General features: G+C 38.8%; 1 protein-coding gene across 1 annotated transcript in view; it reads left to right on the forward strand.

Moving 5' to 3' along the window:
* The window catches only part of LOC108503175 (transcription initiation factor TFIID subunit 4-like), a gene marked incomplete at its 5' end in the record, with an annotated part of 146,327 nt that overhangs the window by 59,125 nt on the left and 61,471 nt on the right, over window positions 1–25,731 (forward strand). Inside the window, 3 exons of the mRNA XM_017826922.1 lie at window positions 6,611–6,741; window positions 8,698–8,823; window positions 18,491–18,547. Coding sequence (XP_017682411.1) covers window positions 6,611–6,741; window positions 8,698–8,823; window positions 18,491–18,547 — 314 coding nt within the window. The remainder of the gene's footprint in view (window positions 1–6,610; window positions 6,742–8,697; window positions 8,824–18,490; window positions 18,548–25,731) is intronic.

Genomic DNA, 25,731 nt, shown 5'->3' on the forward strand with positions numbered 1-25,731 from the left:
GGGTGAGGTGCCTAAAACCGTGGTGGTTCTGTTGGAATAACAGAGGAAGGGGCTCGAGCCTACAAATGTAGGTGCTGCCCAGGGCACAGCCCAGCACCTTGTTTGTGGGGATGAGGGAGCTGGGTGGGTATGGCCAGGTGCTGCTTTGCTGCATTGTTCCAGAGCTGATGCTGTTGAATGAGGTTAAATAAAAGCTTAAACAATGTCTCAGATCCAAGGGGGATGAACTTTTGTCTCTATTTTGTGGTATGCAAGCCAGCTCTAATGGCAGGAGGGGCCTGGGCCTAGGGAGGCTGGGTCCAGTTTCATCGTGGGGCAATATTTCATGCACACAATTTAAAGTTTAAGAAGCTGCTGCTGGTATTAGGATGATAGGATTGAGTGCTTTCTGCATTTCTGGCTGACCTGTGGTTAAGGCAAATAGACACTAATTATGCACCCCCCCATGTTTCTGGTGAAGGACAAGACAAACTCAAGCCCAAAATAGATGCTGTTTAACTGTTTAAAGCCAGTTCTTCAAGGTTTTTCTGCTTTAAGTGTAAACGTAAAGAGATTTTATTCAGGCACTCAATAATTTATCACATCAATAATCAGAGTCAGACCTGATGTTTTACAAATAATTTTTTTTAATCTTTGATCTCAATCCTGTCAGTCCTCTTAAAGTATAAATTATTAAAGTAACTTTTTGATTCTTTGAAAGCCTATCTGCAAAGACAGTATTTTTCTTCTACTTCTCAAATAGGGCAGTACTCTCCTTACGATTTGTTTCAGTTTTTGATCAATAAAATATAATTAAACTTTTAAAGTGCAGCAAAGCTAGTACCTTTCAGATAGCTAAGCAGATGACAGCAAGCTTTTCACTTCTTGGGACCTGAAAAGTTTTCAATTACAAGGTTTAGGTGCTTTTATGTTTGTAAAAAACAATCTTGTGCTACTGACACACATGCCAATATCAGAATAATATTGCTGAACGTTTTTTCCCTCAAGGTTTTTGGAACTTATATACAAGTTCTGACTTTATAGAAACTCTATTGCAATATCTCACACTTTTAAATATAATATTGTTTATTTGTAACAAAATATTCTAACACACTTCTTGCATGCTGTCTCATATAGTGTAGATCTTTATTAAATTCTGATTGAACCAGGATTTGCTATTAAAGCTTCCAAACATGTAATTAAGAATTAACATGTAGTCAGACTTTATTGTGTTGTTCTGTAATGCTTGGCAGATTCAAAATTTGGACTTTGGGGGTGTTAATTTGTCCCTCATATTTCCTATATAGGATAGTGTGACTCAACTGACTGCTTTGGTAGCTTCTGATGCCTCTGAGGGTGTGTTGCAACCAAGTCCTGCCACAAAGAACTGAAGTGTTCATGCAATCAGCCATCAATTCTTGATGGTCTTGTACAGTTCTGAGGTAAAGAGATCTGGCAAGAGCACTTGAATAAAGAATATGACCTTAGTTGTGTCTTTAAAAATATCAAAACTCAAATTCAAGTGGAGAGATGGGTTAAAATTATAGCTTGGAGCATTGCTTTGCTCCAGCTCCTTTTTTGTTGTTAACCTTGATGATGTTTTTATCATAGCTCCAGGAAAAGTTCAAAATTACGTTGCTGAAGTAATTTTAAAGACTTGAAGCATATACTTGTTATCCAAATGTCTAAATTTAACAAATGTATTATTTAAAAGTAAACAACTCTTTTCAAATTACACATATCATGATCTTTTTGGTCACAAGACTACAAGTTAAAATTGTCACGTTATCAAACTTAAAGCACATTGAGATGGTCACCAAAAAATCAGAAGTTCAAATTTTTAAAGAAAAAGAAAGCAGTCTATTGATAGAAGTAAATTCATTTTTTTGTTATTGTTGTTTAGTCTTAATTTTCTCTTTGGATTTTTGGTTTCTGCTCATATGTAAGTATATATATTGTAAAGAGTTAGTGCAATGATCAGATGGTGCAATTCAGAATTCAGAATACTAGAGCCTAAATAAAAATATTTCTAGATGAAGCCACTGTCCAGTGACTTGGTTAGAAAGATGAATAATAGTGAGGATATCTGTGTTTTGCAATACAATTAACTATGTTTAATATTATAGAATATATGTGTGTATATACACATTTCTTAAAAATATAGATTGTATTTCTGTTCCCAGATTATTATCACTTTAGAGAATCTTGAAAAAGGGAAGAGAAGCCTTTCCGTGTTAAAACTGGGAAAAGTAATTATGCAGACTAGAAGAATATGTCAGGAATTTCCTATATAGAGATCAGCATTATTTTCCTTTGATGGAATTCCAATATGCTTTTTATAAATGAGAGTGGATGAAACTCAGATGTGACAGTGAAGAAAAAATAATACTAAGCATTTAATACAGAAACATATGAAAATTAACAGATTTCAGCCCTTTGTGTAGGTTCAGTTTCTATTTTTTCTGAGTAGCAGAAAGCAGAACAAGACAATCTCTGAGCAGTGGTATCACAACCTCTCTTGGGTCAGTGGATCAATCCAGTGGTGTGAACAGCTGTGTATGAAAGTGTAACTAGGCCACAATTTCCAAGTGTAGATGAAATTGGTAGTTTTCCCACCCTTGCCCCAAGTACAATCCAAGTATTTCAGCAGCCTGCCAAATCTCCATGTAGTATAGAGCTCTGGAATGCACCCTGCTTCTCACATCCTATGCTAACAGGGCTTTAACTGGTGTAATTTAGAGCAGGGAAGATGTGATGATGCTTCCACACATGATGAATGTTGTGCATGACAAGTTGACTTCTTAAAAATTTATCTTTTTGTAGTCTGCTTTCTTGATGCTAATTCATTTGGGGGAAAATTGGTATTCTTTTTTCCTTATCCTGTTTTCCAGAGAATTCTAGCCTTAAGTGATCGAATAGTCCATTTGCCTTTTGTTTGCCCCTTCAGGTCATTTTTGAGTCCATTGATAAATCAGGAGCTGGAGAGCCCCTCTGTGTGTCTGAGTTGAGGGGGAAGTCAGTGGATTTTTTTCCCTTTCTTTGCTCTCTGCCTGGTTGGCTGCCAGTGAGCAATGTGGGACAGACTGGCCGGGCTGTCCTCAGGGTGCCCAGCCAGCAAACTGGACAAACACGGACCAGGAGATGTGCCAGGGGTGATCCTACATGTGAGAGGGATCTAAGGGTGTTGTGCTGCAATAGGGAGTACAGAAGGACATGCAGGACAGGGATCATTGACTCACTCAGATTATAAATTGAGTGGTCATTTGGTCCAGTCTCTTGCTCAAACCTGGGTCAGCATTAAATTCAGACAAGGTTGTTTAGAGCATTATCTGTCTGAGTCTTAAAATCCTGGGAGGTGGGAGAGTCTACAACTATTTTGTGCAAAGTGTTCCAATACTTAATTGTCTTCATAAAAGAATTCTTCCCTATATCCAGTCAGAAACAGCTGTTTCAGTTTATGAATTTATGTCTCATTCTTCTTCCAGGCAGCCTCAGTAAAGAGTCTGACTCCATCTTTGCAATAAATTCCCCCCTAAGCCCTCTTTCTCCAGGATGAACCCTCAGGTTCTCCTCTTACAGGTCATATGCTCCAGCTCCATAACCACCTTGCTGACTTTTCCTTGGACTCAAGTTTTTTCAAGTTTTTCTTGTACCAGGTGACCCAAAATGGCAGTATTCTGGATGTGGGCTGGGTGAGGAGGAAGAATTGCTTCCCTTGATGTTTTGGTTCCCATTGATCCACTGTTTTGCTGTAGACACAGCCCACTGTGCTGCTCATGTTCATCACTGCCAGGGTGCACTGCTGGATCCTGGACAGCCTGCTGGCCTCCAGGCTCTTCCTGCTTCCCATCAGTGCTGCTGCCCTAGGAGGCAGGCAGTCCCCAGCTGGTGTTGTTCCGGGGAGTGAGTCCATCCCAAGTGCTTTGCACTCATCCTTCAGGAATTTCCTGAGGTTCCTTCCCCTCTGCACCTCAGCGTGGTGCCATCTGTGGTGAGGATGGTCTGTGGCTCACCCCTGAGGTCACTGAGACAGCTGTTAAAAAGGCCAAGTCCCAGGACAGATTCCTGAGGGACTCCATGGCCTCCAGGTACTTTTCTGGACTTGAGAATACTGTGTTGAGGGACTTCAGGAGGAGAAAGTTACTGGGATATTGCAGAGGCTGATGAAGAGGACAAAGGACAAGAATCTGAAGGAACCAGGCATCTCAGAATGGTCTGTTGGTTAGTTAATGGATGAATTTCTGAAGAGTTAAATGGACAAGACAAACTGTCTAGTGCTTGAATTTACTTAGAATGATAGTCTTTAAAATCAGAAAAACCTTTAGTCTGTAAAAACCAAGATGGTGACAGTTCTTTATTAGGAAAGGGGGGTGTGTGTTTTCAGGGAAGTTGGGTAGCTGTAGTTACACCACTGAGATTCAAAGAATTTTACCAATAACTCACTCATACCCTTACCTAGAATACTTGGCAGAATTTTCCATCTCAGACCTCATTTCTGGATACTAGTTAATTAAATTTCCCTTCTTTCTTGCATTTTATCCTTCAGATTAGGGTTTTTTGATTGATGGCTTTGCTTACACATGTTTGCATAATAAAATGGTGCATGCTCAAGTAGGCCTTGATAGTGCCAGTCTGACTCGGAGGAGTCTCTCCTGCCCGTAGGAATCGTCCTCCTTCAAGGACTTCAAGGACTTCATTTGCCTGGGTGGCACTTGCAGCCTTGGGATTTAATGTGTGTGTCTGCTTTCCATTACACGTTCAGCTCTCAGCAGCCTGAGCGGGGTTCCAGCTCTATTACACACCACAAATTGGGCACCAAGAAAGGTTTAATTTAGCTTTTTCCACGATAAGGCCAAAATCAGTTAAAAGGCATATATATGTACATTGTGCTGCAGTCCTTAGGGTAACGTGTGCGATACGGAGCCGGCGATGGCTTCACTCGGTGGAAGAGGTAACGACTTCAAAGAATCATTAAAAAAACGAACACCGGCAAGAGCTGGCGAGGAGAGTTGTGCCGTGGGAGGCGCGGCAGCGGAGCCGGGGTACGGCAGCACTGAGATGGGCTCGGCAGGAGCCGCGGGAAGGGGCCGGTCCTGCTGCTGGAGCCGCGGAAAGGGGCCAGTCCGGTGATGGAGCTGCGGGAAGGGGCCACTCCTGGTGATGTGCTGCTGGAAGGGGCCGGTCCCGGCGGGACGGAAGCCAAGGAAAGGGGCTGATCCCAGTGATGGAGACGCAGGAAGGGACCGCTCCCGGTGATGGAGCGGGCGCTGACAGGAGCCGGTGGTGCTGCCGAGCGCTGCCAGCTCGGCTCCCATCACACACGGGGATGGAACTGAGCACCCAGCCGGGGAACACACCGCTCCTGTCACACACGGGGTGATGGGAACACACTGTTCCTGTCACACACGGGGTGATGTGAACACCCCGGCGCTCACTTTCTCCACCTCATTTTTAGACGTGTGATGGTTCCTTGCTCTGGAGTTTGGCCAGGCAGAGGTGGGAACGCCTCGCCAAACAAACAAGCCTCCCATGTTTGTGTTGGCTCGGAGGCCCCTCCACAACCAAGGGTTCCTCCTGCAGTTCACACTTTCCAAAATAGTCTCCAACAAAGGTCCTGTGGTGGTTTGCATACCCGTTATGTGTCCCAGCCAAAGCGCTCTGAGAAGTTTCGTGCTCATTCGGTGGAAAACTGACTCGGTATAATCAGCTTGTTTATTCCTTTATGGTGGGTCATCTCTAATGATCCGCACAAAATGCAACTACTGATGTTTTCCTGTATGAAATATATATATATATATATATATATCTGTGTGTGCACACAGGGAGTTTGCTATACAGAAAACTGTCCTGCTGGGACAACTCACATATATGCCTTGGTAGGACTGTAGCTTAGATTGGTGTGTATATTCATGTATCTACGGTTTTATATCTAATACTTAGTAATTATTTTGATGAATTTAGGGATTCTTAAGTGTTGCCTTTATCATTCTTTTAGCAGCTTAGGTGTTTTTAAATGTATCAATACATTAGGCTGCAGACTGTTTGCTTTTCTTATAAACTCAGCATGAAGTATCAAATGTCCAAGTAGCTATGAATATGTGTTTGGGGGACAACTGGTGTTTCTATATAACTTTTTTATATTACTTTACTTCTTCATATTTAATTAATAGGGATTTTTTCCCTAAAGAATTTCTGTTGTCAGTACTATGCCAATAGTGGAGGCTAAAGGATGGAACACTGTGCTTTGGGCTGCAACCTCACTTCATGGACACTGAAATTCATTTGCAGTAATGCTTCTGAAAACAAATTGCTTTTTCTTGTGTAGAACAACTGAGAATTCAAATTGTCTCATATTCTGTTATGCTTTCTTGTAATATATTAGGATAAACTTCAGCAAAGTTCTCAAATGCTTTCAAGTGTTAAAGAAATTCTCTGATTTCTCTTTCAAACTTTTAAAGTACAGTCACGTCCTTTTCAAGGGATCATCAATGTGTCACCAAAGCCACGTAAATACAGTCATGGATTTTTCTGTTCAAGAAAATGAAGTTATGACTTAAAGCCCTTTAGAACTTTGGGGTTTCATTTGTGGGGGTTAAGCTAATTCTGTTTTGTTTTGTTTTCTTTGCTTTAGCTAAAAAACTAGGAATTACTGATGTGCCAGCTGAGGTCGTTACTTTTATTTCCCATGCAACACAAAACAGATTGAGGACAGTGATAGAAAAAGTGACAGTGATAACCCAGCACCGGATGGAATCATACAAGGTAAGTGTACAAAGGTGTTATATTTTACAGAGAGGTGTGATGCTGGTTTTTCTTAGCACATGGAGATATTTTGGTTCATTCTGGGTGCAAAGCTTGTCTTAGTTGCAGGTTTGACCACCTCAGCAAACAGAAAGAGGTGGGATGGGAGATCTGTTGTCAGCTCCGTCCTCCTCCTCTGCAACAGAATTTGTGTGTGAATTGTTTTGTCTTTCTCTGCTGAAGTGTCTGACAGGGAGCATCTGCTGAGCTATTTCTGCTCATGGGCTGTTGGTTCTTGACAGCCCCTTTTTTGACCAAGGTATCTGTTAATTGGATCAAAATTGCTTTGGTATTTCAGAATCTGTAATAACTTTATGTGTCCTTGGCTGTGAGAAATATTAATATTTTGCAAAAGCTACCAATGTGTCTTAAACGAGCAATTAAAGAATTTACCTCTAAATTCTTTGCTGTAATTAAACATGATTTTCTCTTTAAAAAGAGCATTTAAAGGTAAAATGCTACTCAGATTCTTTTGTTAGTGGTTGTGTTCCTGAGGAAACTGAAACAACTTTTATATGTTAAACCGGGGGGAAATTTAAATAAGAATCTGCAAACCAGGTTGAAATTCAAATTAATCAAACATCCTTATTGATATATTTGAAATACCTTTTTCTATAGAAGTAAGATGCTAATAGTTGTTAAACTGGTGTAAAAGCAAGATGGCAATAACTGGTTGTGTGTTGTCTAAACTGTGTTTAGATTTCTTTAGCATATATATACATTGAGTAGCTCTGGATTAGTTTTTTTCTTGGTTTTGCTGTGTACTGTTTTGTTTTCCTGGAGTGGAATTCTGATCAAACGTCTTTGGACTGCATCTTTGCCCACCTGTTTCCCAAACCTGAGTCACAGTCAGACTAATTCCATGTGATATTTGCACAAATAATCACCTTTGGCATCTCTGACTACAGTCAACATTACTGTGATAGAAAATGGATTACAAAAATAAAGGCCACTATTCCTGATTATTACCTACACTTATATCTTTTATTGCAGTTGATGGATATATTCTGCTATACTGGACTAAAAGGAAAATCTCCTTGTTTCTTTCCAGTATTCTTTGTCAGCTTCAGCACAGTTAAATCTCTCCTTTCTTCTCTCTAGGACGGTGTCTGAGGAGAAAAAAATTGACTTAGTCCCTCTTAAGCCAAAGATACATTTATAATAATATCTTAACACATTCTTAGGAAAAAATGAGCGTTGTCTCTGATTAAATTGTAGCATTGTCATTGCATTTTATGTTTTTCTTGGTTAATGGTCTTCTTTGATTTCATAGCATTGCACTCAAAAAGGGAAACATTAAGTAGATAAATGGGATGGAAGTAATGTGGATCACTTATTTTTCCGACTGACATTCTAAGTGTTCCCACGTGGCTCGTGTCACAAACTCTTGTGGTTGTTGTGTACTAGGAAAGCTTACATGCTCTTAGTTGCAATAAGCTTCAGTTTTAATTGTCATTAGAGGCTTATTTTCAAGTGAATTTTTAACTTTAATGCTTTTATAATGCTGCATCTTGATAAGGTCTGTTACTAGTTCAAGATGAGTACAGATACAGGAATTTTAGGTTATAAGCCTGGTTATAAACTGTATCTGGGATTATTCAGTAATAAACTTAAGCATCTTAGAGGTTTTTCATCAGTAAGTCTGTTGGTTTGTTTTTTTTTTTAAACTGTTTGATGTCTCTGGTGCCGATAAATCAATCTTGTGTTTTATTGATTTACTTAGATATTAATTAACTAATCAGATTCTAGCTGCATTACTAACCATAGGCTGGCTTCATTCCCTGAGCTTAAAAAATAGAAACGTTCTTTTTATGGTTCATACAATGGAAAGATTTTAATGTACAACCCCTTCAGACCTGAAATGCATAGTCTTGATAAAAAAGCCTGTTTTTCTGGAACACTGTCCCTGTTTTGCAGGATGATGAGTGGTACGAACAAGCTACAGATGTCCGAGCACAGTTAAAGTTCTTTGAACAGCTGGAGCGTTTAGAAAAGCAAAGGAAAGATGAACAAGAGAGGGAAATCTTGTTAAAGGCTGCCAAGGTATCAGTTCTACTCTATTTTTCTTAACTGCTTAACCATTCATAGTCTTCAAACAATTATTTAATTTTGTGGGATCTGTTTCATAAACACATTTTGTGTCTTACAACAAAAATACTGTTGAACCCTCACACCTTTAACTCCTTCAGTCAAGCTCTGATCTGGGATGACTCCAGACCTACCTGACTGGAATTCTGTGTTTTGAGGATACAGCTCTGGATTTGATGAGTTCTTGGGAATACAGGAGACAATGGCTAAAATTTTCAAAGTAACTCTGGGAAATAATTTTTATAATTGCCTTTGAAATTTAAAAGATTCCAGGGTTTCTGTGCCCCTTGAAAATCATACCTCACACTTCTGGTATTTAAACATAGTTCAGTAAATTCTTGGGGATTTTTTTTTGAGGCTTTTTACTTTTTAAGTTTCTAGACTTTGTTTTGAACCAGTTTTTTTCATTTGTTTATCCTAATTTGTGTTCCAGTCACCTCTCTGTAACTGCATTATATGATTGATTCTTGCCTGTCTTCAATGAACTATCAGTTCTTCTGGACTTTGCTTCTTTGTAACTTCAATTCCAGAAACTCAATTTTTATACGTGCAATAGAACAAACTCAGATAATATTGTTTCAAGAGCACATAGGTATAGATAAATCTCCTGCTTATAACTGTAAATTTAATTATATATATATCACATCAAACTGCAAATAAGTTTATCCCTTAGTTGTCCTATTTCTAATTGTATTTGAATTTTCATTGAATTATTTATTTTATATGCTGAAAAGATTATACAGGAAAACTCAATGTTCAGTTGTAACACAGCCTCCTGATTTTGTGCCAATAATGTTCACGAATTGAGAGATTTTATTTTTTTTTTAAACCTAGCCTTGCTTGTTTCAGAAATCTATTTCTCAATTAGGGTACTTTAATCTGTCCTCTTTGCACTCTTAATTTGTAATTGCTCACGTTGTAAATATTCCACAAATTTTCCCATAACATTAGATACTCTTCAAATGTTTTGATGAAAATAGATTTGCTGTTTTCATTCTTAATTCTTATTTGTTAGAAATAAAGAAATGCCTATTTATTTTTTATCCTGTTTACTCCATTCAGTGAATACATCTTGATGAATCATGTTTTCTGTGTATCCTGCTGCTTGTTGTTTGTTTTGGTTGCTTTTTTAATGGACATTGAGAACAATGCAGTAGCTTGTAGTCCTTAGTTCAAAAATGTTTCCCTGACTGCACAAAGCAGGTTGATCTGAGATTGGGTTAGATGACCTCCCATTGTTCCTTCCAACTTGAATTCCTTCATGAATTGATATTCTTTAGTTTGGGTTGGTTTTTTTTCAGTTGTTGTTTTAGTCTTGAATAATATAAACTCCTGTGGAGTCAAAATTTAGGAAATAAATACATGATCATCAAGTTTGATTTCTACAGATTACAGGAAGAGCAAATTGAAGAATTCTGCAACAAACAAATGTAAAAGAGTCCCTTGATTGATTTGAAAAAATTACCTTAATGAAAGTAATGAATGCACAAATCAACTTCCTAACCAGGGAGTCGTAGGAGATGGCTTGGCATAAACACATGGTATCCTAGAAAAATACCTGGAGGTGTTGAAAAACCAAACCCAAACCACAGAGTAGCCATGGCAGAGCAGTGCTGATTTATCAATATTAATGTTTAGAGAGAGAAGTCGAAGATGTTGTGAACCTCTGGGGAGGTGCTTGTGAGATGTGGTGATTTGAGGGTAAATGCCAGTTTGGAACTGAACTGTGCAGTGTTCAGCTGGTGCTCCCCACTCTATCCCAGTGGATTGACAACCTCTTGCAAGACTTATGTAGGACATAGTTTGGCAAAAATATGGTGAGATTACAATTCTTTATTCTAAAGAACAGATTTTTCATTATTTCATTATTTCCTTAGGATCTGTGGTGCTGCTGAAATGCAAAAGTGATTTCTGTTGAGGTCTTTGTTCTGAATTCCTACACACTAATTCCTTCCCATGGATTTGGGGTTTTTTAAGGGTCCTTTATGAACTTGCCTAAGGATATCTCAGTCCTTGTGGAGAGGATGGAGTAATTGTAGTGGCACAGTTAAAATCTGCCCTGATAAACAGTGATTGTGTTGCAAAGGGGGTGATGGTTACACTGACTCTGCAGACTGAAATATCCACATGCAAATGTGTTGTTTCCCCAACCACAGCACCTTTGTCTTCTTGACAGTGTTGTCTTTATAAAGGACAGAAAAATTTGGGTTTTAAAATGAAATTACTGTTTGTTTTTTGGTTTTTTTTTTTTTTTTTTGCTGCAGGTGCTTAAATCTAAAAATCATACTTATTTTTATTTTTAACTGCAGCTTCTTAGTGGGCCTTTTAGACAAACAGAGTGATCTTTTATCTTGTGTTTTGACATTATTTTGCAACGTGTTTAATGAAAGTTTCAAAACTTCCTGCCAGTGGTACCTCATCTGCTGTCTCGTGTGGAAGAACATAAACAGGTTGAATGTGCACAGTGAAAATTCTTTTTTAATTATTTACAGTTTGGAGCCTTGTTAACAGCCAAAGTCCAGGTTTTGACAAAGAGTAAGATAGTGAAGGAAATGTTTCAGGCACTGGAGTGGATGGTATTAAATAATCAACTTAATCACAGAATAATCAATGGAGAAGATAATGAAAAATGAAGGAATAGATTGAAATCAAAGGGGAGGCAGCATGAGTCTTTGGGCAGCCTTGAAGCCAATTAGGTAATTTTGCATTAGAGTTCAGTAAGGGGTAAAAAAAATGCAAATGATGGTCAAGGAAAGTGTCAGGTTTGCAGGTTTTTGTTGTTTTGTGTGATGGGTTGGTTTCATTAGGAGGAGAAGGAAAATATTTGACAGGAGTGTTGTGGTTGATCTGCAACCACAATTTCAGTTGTTACAGTAGGATGTGTTTGCAGGATTTGTAAGCACCCAGATGGGGTTGGGTTTGCTTCAGAAACTGTTTCTGGGAGAATGAGAGAACAAATCAGATGGGCAGATAGAAGGAAAAAAAAAGGTTTCAAAAAATACAATTTTTGACATTGTGAGAAAAGTCACTGTCTAAGTTAAAATTAGTTGTGAAGCTCACAAGTAACAAGATAGCAGTATTATTTAGATTGTTAAATGAGAGAATATTAACAAAATCTTATGTCCCATGCTTGGGAAATACTTGAGAAATAGAAACTTCGTATCACAAGCTTAGAAGCACAATAACTGATGTTCTCATTCCAGTGAGAGACTGTGGGGGAAGACAAACTTGACAGGAAAGGCCAAAATCATACTATGCTACAGTAGCAATGCACCAGATAATTTCTTTTAAGTGAAAAACCTAAAAATTGAAAGCACAACTATGCTGTTTTGGGAGCTGGAATGATCTCTTGCACCTCGGGGGTCCTGCATCGTGTCCCCCAGTGTCCCCATACCAGCCTAGAAATGCCCAAAGCATTTCTCTAATATATTCCCAGTAATTCTTTCTATCATAGAAGTGCTTAAAGACATCTTGGTCCCCAGGCTGTGAGATCCAGTCACCTCCTGCTGCTGGAGCAGCTCCTGTTTCCCACCCTCAGGCACTCTGAGGTGTCCCCTGAGCTGTCAGGACTTTGGGGTTCCTTCCTGACACGTGCCAAAGGCTCATCTTACACATGAGCACGTGTAGAGCACAGTCTCTTTGAAGGAAATATTTGGGAGAGTCACCTCCTGGCCCTTGTTTGTTTTCCCAGTCAGGCCCCACTGGCTGTTGTTCCCAGGAGTGTGCAGGGCCAGACATCTCCTGCTCTGCTCTGAGGTGACTGCTACAGGAAAGAGCAGGAAGAGCTGAGGGAAGAGCTGCAGAAAGGTCAAAAGCCAGGCTAAAATCACTTGAGGAATGTACATTTGACATGGTGTGTGTTGTGTGGGCTTTCTAAAAAAAACCCAAACCCAACAAAGCACAGGTCTTACATAGTAAATCTGTGTTCTTGCTGCCTTCAGAGCTGATTCCAAAACCTGGGAAATGCAGGTGGTGTCTGTCAGATTGAAGGAAGTTCTGGTTCTGGTCTAGTAATGGAAATATTTCTGGCAGCAGGAGCAGTAGGAGGTTGTAGCTGATTTGTTGTTGTTTGTTTGATTTTATTTCTGATTTATTTTTTTTAGAGTGGTGATTTGTGCAGTGAAGATACACAGCTTGGGGTTGTCCTGGTTTTCAGAACATGAATGAATCATACTTGTGTGTTATAATCTATAATAAAGTGGATCATGTTAAAATTACTGTGTTAATTCATCTGCTCAAACTGGCTAAATGCATGTTTATTTTATTATAAAATTAACGTTGAAATTTAATTTCCAAGATATACAGTCTATTAGTCTGCTATTTTGAGTGTTCTGTGTTAGTAGCACAAGCCTGTCAAGTTTTTGGATCTTCAATATAACAAGATATCTTATTCACAAGAATAAGATCTGTTCTGTAAAAAGAAAATTTACATAAGTAAATGGAAAGTCATGTTTAGAGTTGTTTGCAAAGTTAATTAGCATTTATGGATGATAGTGATTTTTATAGTACTATGGGCTGAAGGGCCCTTTTATTGGAGAGCTCCCTGAAATTTGGCAATGCAGATTCCCTTACACACGTCCTGTGATGACTTGAAGGGGCTGCTCTGAGTCAGAGCTGAGTTCAGCCAATTCAATCCTTCCCCTCTCTTCTGAGAGCAGCCTTCTGTGAGATGGACTCGGAACTCCCTTCTGATGAGAGGAGAGCAAAGATAATCTCAGCGTGTTGGGATAATTTTCTGAATTTTTAAGAGTTTGTCACTGCAATTTTAATGATTTCAATATAAATCATTTCCCAGACCCGAGCTCTTGCGTTCCACCTCAGCGTGGCCGTAACGTCGAGCAGCTTTTCACCCTCAGCTATGATGCTTTTAACTTCCACTTTTTATTAACAAAGCTAATGTGAAAGCAAAGTGTTTCATGTCGCCGATTTAATTTCTTTAATTAGAAGTGAAAGTTATAAGCTGGTACAGCCGTGGGTGAAGTTCTAATGTCATCAATGGGGAAAAAATAGGTTTCAAATTGAAACTGTTGGCACAGCGGTGGCTCTCAACAGCACAGCACCTGCAGTGGTGACTCTTGACTTTATTTAATGAAAAAAGATGAAGTTGAAGCGTTAAAGGCTCCACTGTATGTATTGGGAAGGGGCAGTAGAGCTGCAAGTGCCTTTACTGGGATCAGGTGTAGCTAAATGCAGGAGAGACACGGTGAGACATTTCCTACCACAGGTGGAACAAGCTGAGAATTCAAAATTCTTACAGATCTAACAGAAAACTTTTTTTTGGTGGTGGGACAAAAATTTAACAACAGTGCAACTTTGGTATTACTAATCACAACAAAATACTGAATAATTTCGATAATTACATGCATCAAAGTACTATTACTCTGTCCATCTGCATACATAGAGTATCCTCCAATTTTAAAAGTAATTGGTGCTTGAATTTAAGTATTACATGGGCTTATTATTTTAAAAATACTGTTGCTTTCTAATTTAAGGCAATTCTGTGAAATCCAAAATCCCCTTAAAACTACACTGTTAGATGTGTAATTGTCTGTTTGTGTGGCCTCCTTCCTTAACACAAGCAAGGGGAAAAGCTGAGGTTTGGAACATTAGGGAGTTTGGTAACATGTAAACGAACCCCCTTATTTCTGTTGTGCTTTGAATACACACATTAAAATATGCTGCTTTTCATACTTTGAAAGTCCAATATTTCCATAGACCTAATGTGATCTATGCAGGTTTCAGATAAATAGGATAGCAAGTTCTCTAACACAAAGCACTTTCATTCTTCACAATTAAAATATGAGGCTGTCTGGTCTAATAAAGTTAGCTTGTGTTTGGGAGAAATGTTAACAAACCTGGTTTGGTGAATGAATTCTCAGTAGGAGACAGCATTTAATGTATTTAAAAAGTATGTAATCTGGTTAGGATCAGTCCTAGGTTTCTTCAAAATTACTATGGGAAACCAGCTTGCTTCTAAAAGTGTTTATTCATCAACAGGAAAATACATTACATAAATACAGCTTGCTTTATTTAGAGATCCAGGCATTATGAACAGGGAAGGGAAGGCAAAGGAGTTGTGATAAACTCCTTCAAAGTATTTGATTTGGTGGGTTCTGTGATTAGTGGGTGTTTCCAAAGCTTTAGAGGAAGGAGACATTGGTGTATTAAAAGATTTTGGAAAAGCATGTTTCACAGAACAGGTGAGATGCTGCATATTAATATTTGGATGTTAGAGGGGAAAGGGGAAAGGAAGAGAAACCCCAAAATATGAATGACTTCGAAGAAAAAGTTAAGCTGCAATTAAAAAAAAGCTAGGAATGATTAGTCAGTAGCTTGACAGAAGTAAGTGTAAAATACTAAAATAATTGCTTAGTAAAAATGGTGCCATGCAGACAAGCACTGCAAGAGCTGAGCAGCAGCAGAATTGTTCAGACTCTTCAGAGGAAGGGAAAGATGTTCACGTGTGGAATGGAGTGTAAAGGGAATCCAGTGACATTTTTAAAGCTTATCTGGGCACCTCTGTTAAGACTGACATTTTCATTTGCTTTAATCTGTGTTGCATCAGCATTGAAGAAGCATTTTATAATTTACATTAGATGGTAAAGTGAGGAATTAATGAAATAGTTGATGTTTATACTTGCCCTGTAACACATTTTAGCCTCCATATGCTGATTTTATTTCTGAAGGTTGCTGACATGGTAGGCAGCAGGAACGTATTCTAGTTTTAAAAATCTGGTTTTTTAAAAACTATTAAAATTTATCTGAACACAAAAAGAAGCAGAAAATAATTACAGGTAAATTCTTCAGGTCTTTTAGTAGTAATGACACATGCAATGTAAAGTTGGAATTCTGCTTGTCTGAAACGAGAGCTAGCCTGAGCTCTTTGGAAAGGCTGTTTGGTGTGGATTCGAGGAATAACTAGAAAATCATTGCATTATTCTAAATGCAAAAGTAATTCTACCTTCACCTTCAGTCTGGATATATATATGTAACTTCACCTGGTATTTTAGATCTTCGTTTTTGAAATAAAATCCTGTATATAGTATCATTCGGGAGCTAAGTATCTGGTCTCACCTCTGCAGTAATTTTCATTATTTATTTACTCCAGGCTGGAGGTTTACACAGAGCAGATCATCTGCTTTTGCTTGGTGAGATTATCCTGAACTCCAGATCTAATTTTATTTGGTAGGTTTCTGGGGAGGGGGAGGAAACCCCAACTCTTAAATGTGTTACTTTTTTACTCTGTAGCACTTTCAGAGTTTTTCCTTCACTTACACAGTCTAGGAAACTGCAGTGTTACTTTGCATCTATTGCTTTAATTTTTCTTACAATGTCCCCAAACACAATGCAGATCTGGTGTGTTTTCCAGGGTTCTATCACTTCCTTGTAGAAAGTTGGTAACAATATTAGAGGTCTCAGCTGGATTCTCCCAGGACACTCTGCTTTCTCCTTAAGCTGATGTGCTTTTAACTTGTGCTTTGCATTTGGCAAATGTTTCAGCTTCATACAGTGGTGTAACAACACTTTGTGTTTCTGTACTGCTTTCACTCTGAGACTCAGAAGGCAATAGAAGTTCATTATACGTTTATAAATTTATCATCAAAACCCATGAAAGGGCTAAATGTGCTTTTCCATACATCATACTGGAGAAACTGAGGCTCACAGTGATCGAGCTGTCACTGCAAAACCACAGAGCAAGGACTGGTTCAGCTCAGTTCATAAATACTTACCTGAGCCCATCTCCTAGAGAAGCAACTCACTGAATGGGGTGGTGTTCCTTTGGTTTTTTAACCTGATAGGTTTAAATCTAATCAAGTTTTTAGTAATTGCTGTGCTGAATAGAGCCCCAGCTCTCTGGCAGATCCACGTATTTCATGAAATACCTTTTTGTCCTTTGGACATTAACTAGGTCAGATTATCTACATTTTTGTTTGGCCACAGCATTAGAAGGAATATCAGTCTGTGTTAAGGAGGAGTTTCTTTCTTGGTTGGCACAACTACAACACGAGAGTCTGACTTGGTCATTGGCCATCTCAGGTTTTAATTTGTCCTTCACTGCAGACACTCTTCTGTCAAACAGCCTGTTGTGGCAACAGGCACAAAAGGTGTTGGTGTTGGAAGGTGTTGGTTGGTGTAGGTGGTGTTGGAAGGTGGAGCTGATGTGCACAGTGGGAGAGTGTTAAGCACATCATCTAAAAATCTCATTATTGTTTAATTTGACCATGCTTTATCATCACTGTGTTTTATATGTGTGCTACATGAGCTGAGAAAAAACAATCCCAGTTAAAAAAACAAACCAAAACAACACAAACCAACAAAAACTAACAGGAGAAAGGATAGAGAATTCGGTGCCATTGTTGCCCTGCCTGCCAAATCATAGCCAGGGCAGTCTCCAGGTCTATCAAGAATACTATGTGACTCTTTTAAGGGTCTCTCTTTGGTTTTCTTAAAGGATTTTTAAATTCTGAACAGAATATGGTAAGAGAAATTCAAACACCAGGAAAAAAATCTGAGCATATGTGAGTTTGCAGACTAACGTTCTTCCAGGTTTCATGTCTGTCTTCAGCATAGCAATAATCAGAGAAAGACAGAGAGGAGAGGGCATAGATATTCTTATTCCTTTAGGAGTTGTGTTCATGGTATCACTTTTAATCTTGAAGAAATACTGAAATAAAACTACTGCATCTCTCAGGTGTCAGGATCAACAGTTTTCTGTGGGTGTCACAAGTTCTGTTGCAGCTTCTTGCAACTTTTTATGCAGCCTTTGTTGAATGCTGACCTATCAGGCAATTATAAAAGTAGAATGCCTGTATTATCTGCCTCTTGACTTCTGAATTCCATCATTCTGAATGCTCAGTGAGCACAAGTAAGAATTGAAAAGTTTCAACATCTGGTTGTAAAATAGTCTGTATCTAAAGAAATGCACTGCTATGGGTTGTTTTTGCAATTAAACAATTATTCTTAATGGGTTTTTAGAGCTGTTGTTCCTGGTTTTGAAGGAAAATACAGAGGTTACCATTTAGCAATATTTATCCAGTTTTAGAAATGACAACAGTAATATCAGTAGTGCATGAATGGGTTTAACATGTGTGTGTTCCTGTGCTGTACTCACAGTAAGCTCATAGGGGTAGTAGCATCTTTATTATGATTTACCTTTTGGGAGGGTGACTTTACAACTGTTTTCTCCACGTTCTCTAATTAAAAGCTGAATTACAAATAGTAAGTTTTAAAATAAGTGACTGTAAGGAGTTAAATAAAAAATTTCAGATAGTGGAAATGGTGTCACTTTCACTCTTGGATGCTTGAATTCATTTGTATGGAATAATTGAAATCTAAACCTGTATGGAAACTTTAGCATTGACAAAAACATGGGGTTTTTTGGGGTTTGGGTTGATTTTTTTTTAATTTAAATCTACAGGAGATCTTATTTACAACTGAACATTTAACAGTCTTTTGGGTGAGGTTTATGGGTTCGAAATTGCTTTTCTATCAATTTAAGTGCCCCGTGTTTGATACTTTGTATCCTGTTCCTATTGCTTTGCTATTTTTTAACTTACTGCAACAGATGAGGGGTTCTTAAACCGTCTGTTAACCTTTTTTCCCCATTTTTTTAACCATGTAGAGTCGCTCAAGGCAAGAAGACCCAGAGCAAGCTAGACTGAAACAAAAAGCAAAGGAGGTAAGCAGAGCTAGAGATCATTACACTTGACATTTCAAGGCTCGAACATATTAATTTTTTATGCCTTGCTACTTGTATATCGTTAATAAAAATCTGACTAAAAACTTTTTAGGATGTATTTGTTGCTTTGCCTTTGATCTTAATGTTTGCAAACTAATACATTAATACATGTGAAGCCTAAGGAGATTTTATAAGAGAATATTTCCATACATTACATTTTCATTTCCATTTTAGGTAGCTGTAGCTTTTGTTGGGTTGTTGATGACAGCAGCTCTAGATTTTGGTGGAAAATATGTGCCTTTGTCTTTTTTTGTAAAATCTCACTTTCTTAGAAATGTGCTACTTAACAATTTTGTTCTGGTAATGTTCTTTCAAATAAAGTAATTGCCAGTCAGTTCCTCTTCCGTGTGATGCAGTGGAATATTTACTTATCTGTCTAAATTACAATAATCTAAAAATTATCAAATAACTTCAGATCAAGTTGTGACATGTTACTCTAAGAATTACAATTTGTGAACTATTGAGTACCTTAATTTGCTTTAAATTGGAGTGACTGTCCTTTGCTTAAGGCATCTCGTGATTTAGGATTGGGTTGTAACTTAAATCAGTCAGAAAGTCTAAAATATCTATCAGTTGAAAGTAACTTCAGCAAACTAATGCTGGTTTTTTTAGCCAACTTCCTTGGATATATACATTAACAGGTAATAATTATATATTAGAAACTAATATATACGGAAAAATGCAAGTTTTTTATTGAACTGTTCTTCCTGTTTTGTTTCCCCCTTGACAGTGTTCTATAGTCCCGTTAGCTATACAGATTTTATATATATAACAGTAAAAAAAATCCAGATTCATGGCTGAGTTTTATTTCTTTATTTCATTGTGATTGTGTAGTAAGATTTTCTGAAGTGAATTCTTGTAAACATTACACCAGGCCTTAGTGTTTCCAGAGCTGGATTTGTCAGGCAAGTATTGAAATGAAATAGAGTAATCAAGTTATTTGGCAGGAAAAGAGACAAGATTTTAATACTACTTGGATTTTGTACGTAGCTGGTGTATGCAAAGGAAGAATCAGATAATTAATGGCAGGCAGAACTTGCTGTTGAGCTGAGAACCAAAGCTGCTGGAAGTGCAAGTGGGCTGGAATATTTAATTCCATGGCATTGCTGCCACAGAATTTGCTTTCATGCTAATTCTTTTTTGGCCGCTGGAAACTTGAGGAAGCAAAAGCGAACACCAGGGTCAAACCCCCACATTTGCAGTGGTCCGAGGGAAGTCGGGGTTCTCTTGCCGGCTGTGCTAAAGGTGTGCACCCCGGGCGGTGCTGGGGGTGCGAGTGCAGCGCTGCTGCCCTGGCCGGGAATTGGGGTTTCCCGAAGGAGCCGATCGGCTCCCGCTAGAGGGAGCGAGGCCGTGCTGGCAGGGAACAGCAGTGCATGGAATGCACTCGGAGCACTGAGAGCGGGGCTCTTGGGAAACAGGGAGCAAATATTTTGGTGCTAACCTAATTGAAAATGCTTGGATCACACCGGTGTGTGATTTTCAAGCAGTGCCGTTCCTGGGAACAATAAAATTTGCAGTTCCAATTCCTGGGCAGGGGCAGAGGAGGGGCAGGGACTGAGCTCTGCTCTGGGGGGACCAGGGACAGCAGCCAGGGAATGGCTGGAGCTGTGTCAGGGCAGGCTCAGGTTGGATCTCAGAAAAAGGTTCTTCCCCCAGAGGCTGGTTGGGCACTGCCCAGGCTCCCCAGGGCAGTGGGCACAGCCCCAAGGCTGCCAGAGCTGCAGGAGGGTTTGGCTGATCCTCTGGGGCACAGGGGGTGACTCTGGGGATGGGCCTGTGCAGGGCCAGGGGTTGGACTGGATGGTCCTTGTGGGTCCCTTCCAGCCCAGCACATTCTGGGATTCTGTGATTTGAGTCAATTCAGGAGGAGTACTGGCTTTTCCCTTTGAGTGCTGCACCCTGTTCTTTTGTACACCAGCCCTGCCTTCCTTCCCACCCTTCTAATAAAAGTGTATAATTTGCTGGCACTGTGCCTCTCTCTGAAGTTGAATTTCATTCTACATGTTTGAAACCATAAGAAATATAAGCATGTCTCTGTTTTTAGTAATCAGGTTTCTGAAGCTCTTTCTTCAACTGGTTTAGAGACTTTCACTTGAAATATTAAAATTTATTTAGTAAAAACATTTTCTTTTGCGAAGGGGAGTGGGGTGTGGTACTGGCAAGATTTTGTTTTAATATTGTTCATATTTTTTTCTGCATTAGATACTGGATTTATGCTGATGTCTCATGATATTGGCACTTCCAAAATAAAATATAACCCATTTTATAGTATAAAAGGTTGATTAGGAAAACTGTCTCTGGCATGCCTTTGTCATTTGAAATTACAGGCTTTGAATCAACACCTACAAAAATGTGAAAATTTTAAAACTTCACTGCCAGCTGGGCTACTCTTAAATGTGCATATGACCCATAACTCAGAGAGAAATTGGGTTTCTTCCAGGTTTTGTATAAGCTGATGAATATAATACTGTCAGCTTTGATAATAAGCTGGATTTGAAGCTGTGTTTCCATGATTTCTGTGTTTTGGGTATTTTCTGAAGATGTTTGTTGCTCAGGTATTCTTCTGGACAATAGTAAAGTGACTTTCAGGTAGTGTTTTGAAAAGCACAAAGAGGGCATCCAAGAAACCTGCAGCACTTCTAGGCTGTGTTACTTGTTTAATGATATAATTGTCAGATAGTTTGTTTTTTCATCCCAGCAAAACAGCTATTTAGTATGTTCTGAAAGAGGATAATGTTTCAGACTTTCATCAGTTTAAACAGTGACACTACTGTCAAAAATCAGAGGGAGAAAGTGAAATACCAAAACAAGTAATTTAAAGTCTTTTAAGAAAGTCTTCTAAATCTTTTAGGAAAAAACTTCTCAAAACATTCAAAGAGCTGTAGAAAACATTGTCTTTGAATGCAAAATAAAGGTACCTATACAAGGATAATAGGATGAAGAGGAAAGAAAGAAGGCTAACCAAGGGTATTTGTTGCAAAACATTCTCCTTTATGGATATTTTGGAGTTTTCATTCAGTAACACTCTGTTTTCCTTCCTAATTTAAAAAGAAAAAAAAATTAGTTCAATTTATTTCACAGGACATCTACCAGTTCCCTTCTTGTTTATTAGTGTCATGAAGACAATGTACAGTGGGATCTTTTGAACACATTTTAAAATTAATCTGTAAGGTGAAGATTGTTGGGGTTTTTTTTCCTGTAACTCCATCTTGCTCATTTATTAGCCAGTCTTCAAACCACTCTGCAGGTTATTTAAACCAAGTTGGCATAAATCAAGTTTAAACTGCATTTAAATACTTACCCAAGCAAACAGAAGGCCCAATACATATGGTCTTATTGCAGGGACCAGATAACTGAGGTTTCATTCCTACCCCAGCACTGTTTTAGTTAAGCCAGAGCAAACCCACTCTGATTCCAGCCTGAGTGGCTTGTTTTGCTTTAGTATTAACCTGTTTCAAATGGACTGGAGTGAAAGCAAGAGAATGTGCCTTTGGGGGGCTTTATGGCTCAAAACTCTCCCTTTACTTTCAGACTTTTAAATTGGTGCAGCCTTTTGTCAGTGGACAACATATGATTGTTTTAATGGTAAACCTGTTTAATAAACTATGGAAAAGTACTTTCCATTGAGACCATTTCAGGGAGAAGTGCTGCTCTTCAGCTGTTACTTGTTGCATCTCTTTGTAACAAATTCTGAGATGTTTGATTTGTACAATTTAATGTAAGAAATAGCATCATTTGTGAGCAGTGACTAAAGCTTTTAAAGTCAAGTTTTAGGAAATACACTGATTTATGTAGTTGGGAAGCGAGACAAGTCACAAATGTAAGTTAAAGAAATTATGAGTTCTCTAATTTCCATTAAAAGGCTTCATTAAATAGAACATAAAACAGGCCATATGACTGATAGCAGGAATAGATCAAGATTAGAAAAAACTGAGTCAACACCTAGTAATTAATAATACAAATGGTTTCAAGGGAAGGCAGGGAGGGTAAGATCCTAAACATCCTTTCTGTCAGGGATATTTTTCCACATATTCAGGGTCTGTTGGCTAAAAATGTTTAAAAATGTTTTAATTTAAAGTCAAGCAGCTGAGCTTGATCCTGAAAGATTAACTTGGTTAAAATCTTTGTGTCATCACCAACCGAGAATATTGCATAATAATAAAAACTTAAACCAGACACCATAAATGTCTGGGCATGTATCCAGGACCTAGATCAGCTGAGATAACACTCAGTTGGATCTGCTCTCTGAGGACTCCTTAACCATGCAAGGGAAATCTCAGACCTGTGGATATACATCCTATGGAAGCCTTAGGATTTTGGGGAAGGGAGGAGACAGCCCTTTGCATACCTTTGTCAGCAGGGGTAGCCCATCTTCCTGAGGTTGGACAAGGTCCTTTAGCAGGGATGTGCGTTTGGGGGGTTGCTGCTGGGAGTGTTACCCTGGCCAGGAGCCTTGGGAGTGCTCAGCTCTTGCATCAGCTGAGCAGGGACAGGTTTTTTCCACCCTCCCAGAAGAAGCTGCATCCAGCATTGTGGTAAGCACAGTGCTTGGGTGCTGCCATCCCCGTGGCTGCAGTGCCCTCTGGAACAACAGGCTAAGGTTTAGACTTTAAACTATATCCTTTTCTGAGTTATATGCAGAAAAATATGTGGACTGTTAGCAGATGGGTTCTCTAAGAAGCTATAGGATCCTTCTCTTAAAAATAATTAAATATGTACATCATAGGATGTATATCTTCCGTGGCTCTAACGTTGCCTTAGAGATTTTAAATTCCTCAGAAAAACATAACTTGTCATAGCAGAATTACTGAAACTCTGGTATCGTTTACTTGGCGATTACAATATGAAAACAATTTTACTCTAAATAATTTCTTGTCACCACACTAATATTTATTTATCAACTCAGTAGAAGTGGCTTCTTTTAAAATATTTAAATGTTAGTTTACTGCAGTTATCCTGTTTTCATAATTACTGAAAATGAAAAGCAAATGAAAAGGATTTGGGTTTTTTTTGGCAAGTTCATTTATTTTCACCTTTTTAGCAAAACCGAAGTCCTTAAAAATTATACTAGTGATGCAGAGCCTCATGATGAGAAATCTTAGTAGGTTCTCTATTTTATCGTGCCTGACATAAAAATATTGATTCAAAAGCAACAATCTTATCTTTAAAAGGTTTCTTATAGAACAGTCCACTGAGAAATGGAGCACTTGAGCAGGAATAAATTTAAATTAAGTTTCCAGTTAGCTCTCTAACCCATCTGAGGGTCAGTAGGTGGAAAGAAGTAAAAGCTGGGAATGTGATGAATGAAGTAATGATGATGCAACGTTTAGGCAGCAATGATTCCTCAGAACAGGGTTATTTCATGAATAGTTTTCTGCACCAGGTTACAGTGCTGTAGCTGTGATGCAGAAGGAATGCAAGTATTTTTGTCAATACATGTAGAAAGTTGGGTAACAGGGTCGCTTTGTTTACACTCTCCCTGTCCCACAGGTCTGTTGTTTGTACCCAGAAAAATGCTTCGACCATTCTGGTCCTGATCAAGCCCACGCAACACTGCCCTGCATTTGGCTTTAGAGCACAAGGTTTTTCAGAAGTTATAAAGTTGTTGCAATGACCTCAAATATTAATATTAAACTTAGTATAAACACCTCAGAGAGGAGTGGTCCGGTCTGTTATCAGTCAAAATACTCTCCTGAAAATCCTGCTGCATTCTCAAGCTTTCTGCTCGTGTTAGCTGTGGTTTTTTTCCTTTTCAGTAGGTATTACTGTAGATGTACAGGTATATTATAGAAACAGTCACAAATTCTGGTGACTGAAGTTGAGTATAACACTTATTGGAAGGACAGGAGAGGAGGGGTGTTATAATTGTATGTGCAAATCCTGCTGCTGAAGAAACATGGTAATGTATAATCAGTGATAAGTTTATTGCATATGGATCTCAGTGTGTAGATCTTCAAGATTTCCTGTGTTTCCAAAGATATGGTTCTGCCCTGCCATGAATTCTACAAGTCCCGAAGAACTTTGGTCAATAGTAGTTTTACTATTCAGCAGAACTTCTTGCATATCTCTTTGTAAAATTGAAGCTAATGACAACTCTCCAACCTGTTTTCCTGAGCTTAGAGCAGAAGTTATCTGGCTGAAGATGAAGTGTGGTGTTCCCCTGCCTGTACAGAGAGTCAGAAACTGGATAACTGACAGAAAAATGCCAGGGGATCAGAGGAATGGCCATAGCATCTTCTAGCTAAGTCAAATTGTTTTATTCCTGCTTAGGTAAACTGTATATTAACTAGATCTGAGTCAAGGGCTGGGGTGTTTTTGGTCTTGTCTGTAACCCAAACCTGACCCAAGCTTACCTCATTAGTTTACCAGAAATCTAAATTAAATCCAATCTTGTCCAACATAATAATTTCCTTCTACAGAATCAAGTTGGTGCCATTCCATGGTGATGCCTTATTTCAGCATACACATACTGCCTAGCTCTTGTTTAGTTAACATGAATGCTCATTTTTGGTGACTGATTGCAACTGTTGGGTTTAGCATTCTGAAAGGGAAATGCTGTTTTAACTGATAGATGAGCCAAATACACGGCCTTTCTTAAGTAAAAAACTACTTTTATAGTTGATACATCTTTATAATATAAAGTAAGAAGACTCCTTTAATTTTTTTTATGCTTGCTGTCTAGAAAAGGAATTCCTAGAACTTTGTTTAGACTGCTCTGAATGCATTGTGTGGGAAGGGTCGTTAGTATGGCATCGATGTGTTGTGAACCTCACAAAGGCCTCTGTCACATCTGTCAGTCTTTGTATGGGAGGGGTTTATAAGCAGGAAAAATGAGGTTGCACCGTTTGGAGAGGGGGCTTATGTAAAACAAAATGGGACAGGTCAGGATGGGATTGTTCAGCCTGGAGGAGAGAAGCTTTGGGGTGACCTAACTGTGGCCTTGCAGGGCCTGAGGGGAGCCTGCAGGACAGATGGAGAGAGACTCTTGATGAGGGCCTGGAGGGACAGGACAGGGGAATGGATTCACACTGACAGAGGGTGGCTTTAGATTAGATATTAGGAAAGAATTGTTCCCTGTGAGGGTGGGGAGGCCCTGGCACAGGTTGCCCAGAGAAGCTGTG

The sequence above is a fragment of the Lepidothrix coronata genome, unplaced genomic scaffold (genome assembly GCF_001604755.1).
Source record: "Lepidothrix coronata isolate B3197 unplaced genomic scaffold, Lepidothrix_coronata-1.0 Scaffold132, whole genome shotgun sequence".
In the NCBI taxonomy this organism is placed as follows: Eukaryota; Metazoa; Chordata; class Aves; order Passeriformes; family Pipridae; genus Lepidothrix; species Lepidothrix coronata.